At 54.8% G+C, this 7,771-nt stretch overlaps 2 protein-coding genes across 6 annotated transcripts in view; one reads left to right on the top strand and one right to left on the bottom strand.

Annotated features, from left to right (window-relative positions):
* Nucleotides 1-7,319, bottom strand: part of N6AMT1 (N-6 adenine-specific DNA methyltransferase 1) — a 164,342-nt gene extending 157,023 nt beyond the window's left edge. Inside the window, exon 1 of one of the 3 annotated variants that reach the window (XM_061547562.1) lies at nt 7,267-7,319. The gene's annotated coding sequence lies outside the window, so the exon portion shown is untranslated. Of the gene's footprint in view, nt 1-6,706; nt 6,809-7,252 lie in introns of those variants that run through there. The other 2 variants (XM_061547565.1, XM_061547564.1) reach the window with 2 other exon arrangements.
* The window catches only part of LOC133339414 (DNA repair protein XRCC1-like), a 55,121-nt gene continuing 54,584 nt past the window's right edge, over nt 7,235-7,771 (top strand). For all 3 annotated transcript variants that reach the window (XM_061547558.1, XM_061547559.1, XM_061547557.1), the window contains exon 1: nt 7,235-7,346. In XM_061547558.1, coding sequence (XP_061403542.1) covers nt 7,296-7,346 — 51 coding nt within the window. In that variant the 5' untranslated portion in view covers nt 7,235-7,295. The remainder of the gene's footprint in view (nt 7,347-7,771) is intronic.

Here is a 7,771-nt window from a genome sequence, read left to right as displayed (position 1 = left end):
GCAGCAGTGGAGAGAGACTGACCTGCAGAGACACAGCAGCAGTGGAGAGAGATGACTCTGCAGAGACACCGCAGCAGTGGAGAGAGACTGACCTGCAGAGACACCGCAGCAGTGGAGAGAGCTGACCCTGCAGAGACACCGCAGCAGTGGAGAGAGACTGACTCTGCAGAGACACCGCAGCAGTGGAGAGAGACTGACCCTGCAGACACAGCAGCAGTGGAGAGAGACTGACCTGCAGAGACACAGCAGCAGTGGAGAGAGAATGACCTGCAGAGACACCGCAGCAGTGGAGAGAGACTGACCCTGCAGAGACCAGCAGCAGTGGAGAGAGACTGACTCTGCAGAGACACAGCGCAGTGGAGAGAGACTGACTCTGCAGAGACACGCAGCAGTGGAGAGAGACTGACTGCAGAGACACAGCAGCAGTGGAGAGAGACTGACCCTGCAGAGACACCGCAGCAGTGGAGAGAGACTGACCCTGCAGACACAGCAGCAGTGGAGAGAGACTGACCCTGCAGAGACACAGCAGCAGTGGAGAGAGACTGACCCTGCAGAGACACCACAGCAGTGGAGAGAGACTGACCCTGCAGAGACACCGCAGCAGTGGAGAGAGACTGACCTGCAGAGACACCGCAGCAGTGGAGAGAGACTGACCCTGCAGAGACACCGCAGCAGTGGAGAGAGACTGACTCTGCAGAGACACCGCAGCAGTGGAGAGAGACTGACTCTGCAGAGACACAGCAGCAGTGGAGAGAGAATGACTCTGCAGAACAGACAGCAGTGGAGAGAGACTGACCTGCAGAGACACAGCAGCAGTGGAGAGAGACTGACCTGCAGACACCAGCAGTGGAGAGAGACTGACCTGCAGAGACACAGCAGCAGTGGAGAGAGACTGACTCTGCAGAGACACAGCAGCAGTGGAGAGAGACTGACCCTGCAGACACCGCAGCAGTGGAGAGAGACTGACCGCAGAGACACAGCAGCAGTGGAGAGAGATGACCCTGCAGACACCGCAGCAGTGAAGAGACTGACTCTGCAGAGACAGCAGCAGTGGAGAGAGACTGACTCTGCAGAGACACAGCAGCAGTGGAGAGAGACTGACTCTGCAGAGACACAGCAGCAGTGGAGAGAGACTGACCCTGCAGAGACACAGCAGCAGTGGAGAGAGTCTGACTCTGCAGAGACACCGCAGCAGTGGAGAGAGACTGACCCTGCAGACACCGCAGCAGTGGAGAGAGACTGACCCTGCAGACACAGCAGCAGTGGAGAGAGACTGACTCTGCAGAGACACAGCAGCAGTGGAGAGAGACTGACTCTGCAGAGACACAGCAGCAGTGGAGAGAGACTGACCCTGCAGAGACACCGCAGCAGTGGAGAGAGACTGACCGTGCAGACACAGCCAGTGGAGAGAGACTGACTCTGCAGAGACACCGCAGCAGTGGAGAGAGACTGACTCTGCAGAGACACAGCAGCAGTGGAGAGAGACTGACCCTGCAGAGACACCGCAGCAGTGGAGAGAGACTGACCCTGCAGACACAGCAGCAGTGGAGAGAGACTGACTCTGCAGAGACACAGCAGCAGTGGAGAGAGACTGACTCTGCAGAGACACAGCAGCAGTGGAGAGAGACTGACCTGCAGAGACACAGCAGCAGTGGAGAGAGACTGACCCTGCAGAGACACAGCAGCAGTGGAGAGAGACTGACTCTGCAGAGACACAGCAGCAGTGGAGAGAGACTGACTCTGCAGAGACACAGCAGCAGTGGAGAGAGTCTGACTCTGCAGAGACACAGCAGCAGTGGAGAGAGACTGACCCTGCAGACACAGCAGCAGTGGAGAGAGACTGACTCTGCAGAGACACCGCAGCAGTGGAGAGAGACTGACCTGCAGAGACACAGCAGCAGTGGAGAGAGACTGACTCTGCAGAGACACAGCAGCAGTGGAGAGAGACTGACCCTGCAGAGACACCGCAGCAGTGGAGAGAGACTGACCCTGCAGACACAGCAGCAGTGGAGAGAGACTGACTCTGCAGAGACACGCAGCAGTGGAGAGAGACTGACTCTGCAGAGACACCGCAGCAGTGGAGAGAGACTGACTCTGCAGAGACACCGCAGCAGTGGAGAGAGACTGACCCTGCAGACACGCAGCAGTGGAGAGAGACTGACTCTGCAGAGACACAGCAGCAGTGGAGAGAGACTGACCTCTGCAGACACAGCAGCAGTGGAGAGAGACTGACCCTCTGCAGAGACACCGCAGCAGTGGAGGAGTCTGACTGCAGAGACACCGCAGCAGTGGAGAGAGACTGACTCTGCAGAGACAGCAGCAGTGGAGAGAGTGACTCTGCAGAGACACAGCAGCAGTGGAGAGAGATGACTCTGCAGAGACAGCAGCAGTGGAGAGAGACTGACCCTGCAGAGACACCGCAGCAGTGGAGAGAGACTGACCCTGCAGACACAGCAGCAGTGGAGAGAGACTGACCCTGCAGACACAGCAGCAGTGGAGAGAGACTGACCCTGCAGACACAGCAGCAGTGGAGAGAGACTGACCCTGCAGACACAGCCAGCAGTGGAGAGAGCCTGACTCACACTATAGCCGATACAATTGAAGCCGGCATGGCACACGAGGGAGTGGGTGGCCAGCACCACACTGCATCAGGTACCCGTCAAGGCTGAGTCGACCTAGGGAGGCCCAACACCGGATCAGACACAGTATTCTTCCGATGTTGGCTGAGTGGGAATTCAACTTCGGGTCGCTAGGTTCATAGCGCAGCACGCTAAACCACTGCAACCACTGCTCCCCTGATGCAAGGGTGACACGGTGGCTAGGATATGTTCATGCCTTCGGCTGGTATACAGGAGGTCGTAGGTTGCATGTTTCTGCTAAGGGGACAGGACAACTTCACCACATCAAAGGGACGATGGACGGGGCCATGTACCGTCAAATCTTGGGTGAGAACCTCCTTCCTCAGCCAGGGCATTGAAAATGGGTCGTGGATGGGTATTCCAGCATGACAATAACCCAACACACACGGCCAAGGCAACAAAGGAGTGACTCAAGAAGAAGCACATTAAGGTCTGGAGTGGCCTAGCCAGTCTCCAGACCTTAATCCCATCGAGAATCTGTGGAGGGAGCTGAAGGTTCGAGTTGCCAAACGTCAGCCTCGAAACCTTAATGACTTGGAGAAGATCTGCAAAGAGGAGGGGGACAAAATCCCTCCTGAGATGTGTGCAAACCTGGTGGCCAACTACAAGAAACGTCTGACCTCTGTGATTGCCAACAAGGGTTTTGCCACCAAGTACTAAGTCATGTTTTGCAGAGGGGGTCAAATACTTATTTCCCTCATTAAAATGCAAATCAATTTATAACATTTTTGACATGCGTTTTTCTGGATTTTTTTGTTGTTATTCTGTCTCTCACGGTTCAAATAAACCTACCATTACAATGATAGACTGATCATTTCTTTGTCAGTGGGCAAACGTACAAAATCAGCAGGGGATCAAATACTTCTAGATTTGAAGCTTTCGTGACTGCAAGGATTCATATGCTTAGGTTTTTTCCGGTAAAGTCACGTAGGTAAAACATCAAAATTAATAAAAATAAAATAAAATAAAGATCACGACGTTTCGGAGGCAACACAAGGTCTCCGTCATCAGGTGGGACCGTCACAGCCAGATTAGCTGCATCAAGTGAGGCAATGACTCAAGATGTAATCCCTTAAAAGCGAGTTGAGGGGGGAGGAGAGGGGGGAGATCATCAGAATGTGGTAGTCAATGAATGGAAAGTATCGGGAGGGAGGGGGGGGCGGGGCCAAAAGGGTGGGCGACGGCGTGGAAGCGATTGTGCGCAAGCGACAAACTGCTGCACACGCCAACGTCTTGGGCAGGGAGGGGGGAGGGGGAGGCCTGATACACATGATAGAAAAGACGAAAATGCCCATGTTTATACCAATGCTGGCTGAAACAATGAAGAGATTACTGTTAAACACTGGGGATGTTAACACTCGGTAAAGTAAAATAGTGCCTGTCAGATAAGATTGTCCTAAAAAAAGTGTAATTAAGTCTTTTTTTGCGTGGTTAATAACATCTTTCCAATGATGACTGAGTTCAGTGCCTCTCCTCACTGTAGCTCAGTGGGGATATTACCTGGTAAATAAAACCAAATTTGGTTCAAAACAAAAGTTTAGTTTAGTTTATAATACATTGATTCACTACGGCCGGAGGAGCTCACTGAAGGGGGAATTGTATCCAGATCCTTCAAGGATCTGTGAGCTCCTCACACCAATCCAGCCTGGTTAATCCCAGTATGGATCGTAGGCAGGCCGACTAAAATGTTTCTAACCAGCGATATGTGCCGTTAGTGTGGGGGGGGGGGGGGTGTCCACGTTTCGCAAGCATAGGAAAGGGAGGGCATGACTGTAGCCGAGATGACCCAAAGCTTTGTGTGAGTGACAGACCAGGTAGCTTCCCACACAGCAGCGTAATGCAGAGGTCGCAAACGGGTTTTGATTCCTTACCCGTACCCATACCCGGCCGCACCAGGGTCGCAAACGGTACCCGTTCTCTACCCGTACCCTACCCGAAATGAGTGACAAACGGTTACTCACCAGTGACTCACGGCCTACCCGTACCCGTACCCGGCCGCACCAGGGTCGCAAACGGGTACCCGTACCTGGCCGGGTACAGGTAGCCGGGTAGCCGGTAGGGTACGGGTATCGGGTACCCGGTTTGCGACCTCTGTGTAATGCAGCCAATGAAAAGATGCCTCTCGACCGATTTGGAGTGAGACATCCGCTGTCAAAACACTATTGGTCAAAAGCACACTGCCCCAGGGTACTGCAACTTATCCATTTTATATCACCTGCCCCCATGAATTAGTGAGGCATTTGAGGGGGTGGAGCGTTTGATGACACAACATACCCAGGCAGGTGCTTAGTTTTGGTGGGCTCGTGGTCCCCATCTCTTAGTGGCATGCTCCAGGTTCAAAGTGTGGGTAGCAATCCACAGACCATCGGCGTACAACGTGGTTGACCACGAGAGAGCCAGAACATCCCTCGACCCCACCAAGGGCATCGATCAGTCCACTCATTGTATCTGCTGTGCCAGATGTAAATTCCACTGGTACAGCCACGGAAGTAGACAAAGAAGATGATATTTACACCATTGGAACCTCATTTGCCAGTAAAAAATATAATGTTTTTTTACCCTTCTATCTGGCAACACAACTGACACCTTTTTTTACAAGGAGTCATGTTTGCATAGACCACAATACCTGCAGCCATAATACAAACCCCCCCCCCCCCCACCTCGTCACACGTCTGACCCCCCCCCCCCCCCCCCTAGGTGCGTGAACGTCATTTATGGACGGCCCCCAATCCAACGCGCGTCCACATTGATCAGTTCGTTCAGCGTGCGTCCACACTGGTTAGTTCATTTAGAGCACGTCCATGTTGATTAGTTCATTCAGCGCGCATCCACGTTGGTGAGTTCATTCAGCACACGTCCATGTTAATTAGTTCATTCAGCACACGTCCACGTTGATTCGTTCATTCAGCACGCGTCCATGTTGATTAGTTCATTCAGCACACGTCCATGTTGATTCGTTCATTCAGCACGCGTCCATGTTGATTAGTTCATTCAGCACATGTCCACGTTGGTGAGTTCATTCAGCACACGTCCATGTTGATTAGTTCATTCAGCACGCGTCCATGCTGATTAGTTCATTCAGCACACGTCCACGTTGGTGAGTTCATTCAGCACACGTCCATGTTGATTAGTTCATTCAGCACACGTCCACGTTGGTGAGTTCATTCAGCACACGTCCACGTTGGTGAGTTCATTCAGCACACGTCCACGTTGGTGAGTTCATTCAGCACACGTCCATGTTGATTAGTTCATTCAGCACGCGTCCATGTTGATTAGTTCATTCAGCACACGTCCATGTTGATTAGTTCATTCAGCACACGTCCACATTGGTTAGTTCATTTAGAGCACGTCCACGTTCATATTCTTAGGTTTTTTCGGTAAAGTCACGTAGGTAAAACATCAAAATTAATGAAAATAAAATAAAACAAAAATCACGACGTTTCGGAGGCCTCCTAAGAATATGAATCCTTGCAGTCACGAAAGCTTCAAATCTAGAATTCACGTCCATGTTGATTAGTTCATTTAGAGCACGTCCATGTTGATTAGTTCATTCAGCACACGTCCATGTTGATTAGTTCATTCAGCGCACGTCCACGTTGATTAGTTCACCCACGTGACACAGAGCCCCCCCCACCCTCCCCGCGCGAGGCGGGGGGGGGGGACCCCACGTGACCCCCTCAGACGCCAGAGAAAAGGCGGGAAAAGCGAACCGGGCGGGGTCGCGCTGACGTCACTTCCGCTGTACGCGAAGCAAACACTGAGGGGGGATGGCGCGCTTCTACTGCTGCTGATGCTGCTACTGCTGATGCTGCTACTGCTGCTTCTATTGCTGCTACTGCTGCTTCTATTGCTGCTACTGCTGCTTCTATTGCTGCTACTGCTGCTTCCACCTTCAACGCGACTCGCAGTAACGGAGGAGGAGGAGGGGGGGGGAGTCCGCGCTCATCCCTCACTAACTCTGGTCTCGTACGCTCCTACCCCCCCACCACCACCACCTCCCTCGCTCTCCAACCCCCTCGCGGCTGCCTCCTCCTCTCCCCCATCGCGCTCGCCCCTCTCTTCCTCACCTCGCGCGCCTCGTGAAGCGGTGGAGGAGGAGGAGGGGGTGGGTCTCGCTCAACACCAACAACAGCCCAAGTCTCGCGAGAGGCGGGGTCTGGGTGCCCACCCCTCACCTCCCCTCCCCTCACCTCCCCACCTCCCCTCTCCTCACCACCTCCCCTCACCTCCCCTCCCCTCCCTTCACCTCACCTCAGCCCCCTCACCTCAGCCCCCTCACCTCACCTCACCTCCCCTCACCTCCCCTCAACCTCCTCACCTCCCCTCACCTCAACCTCCTCACCTCACCTCCCCTCACCTCAGCCCCTCCCCTCACCTCACCTCCCCTCCCCTCACCTCCCCTCCCCTCAGCCTCCCCTCACCTCACCTCACCTCCCCTCACCTCACCTCCCCTCCCTTCACCTCCCCTCCCCTCCCTTCACCTCCCCTCCCCTCCCTTCACCTCCCCTCCCCTCCCTTCACCTCCCCTCCCCTCCCCTCCCTTCCCCTCCCCTCCCTTCACCTCCCCTCACCTCAGCCCCCTCACCTCAGCCCCCTCACCTCAGCCCCCTCACCTCAGCCCCCTCACCTCAGCCACCTCCCCTCCCCGTCTCGAGCATGCCGCCCGTGAAGCTGCGTCACGTGGTGTCGTGCAGCAGTGAGGATCCGGTGAGTGCGGGTCACGTGGTGCAGCCTCGCACACACCCCTCGCACCCCTCTCACCAGGGTTCGTGAGCGCGGGCCGCCATCTTACCTGGGGAGGATTTTGTGTGTGCGGCCATCTTGCCTAGGGAGGATTTCGTGTGAGCGGCCATCTTGCCTAGGGAAGATTTCGCGTGCGACGGCCATTTTGCCTAGGGAAGATTTCGCGTGCGCCCGTGTGTGTGGGTGGCCATCTTACCTGGGGAAGATTTCGCATGCGCCCGTGTGTGTGGGTGGCCATCTTACCTGGGGAAGATTTCGCGTGCGCCCGTGTGTGTGGGTGGCCATCTTACCTCGGGAAGATTTCGCGTGCGCCCGTGTGTGTGGGTGGCCATCTTACCTGGGGAAGATTTCGCGTGCGCCCGTGTGTGTGGGTGGCCATCTTACCTGGG

Source organism: Lethenteron reissneri, unplaced genomic scaffold (assembly GCF_015708825.2).
Source record: "Lethenteron reissneri isolate LAM-NWPU_2019-01 unplaced genomic scaffold, ASM1570882v1 scaffold_1864, whole genome shotgun sequence".
In the NCBI taxonomy this organism is placed as follows: domain Eukaryota; kingdom Metazoa; phylum Chordata; class Hyperoartia; order Petromyzontiformes; family Petromyzontidae; genus Lethenteron; species Lethenteron reissneri.
Note: the sequence above shows the minus strand (reverse complement) of the source record. Positions and strands in the feature narration are given on the sequence as shown.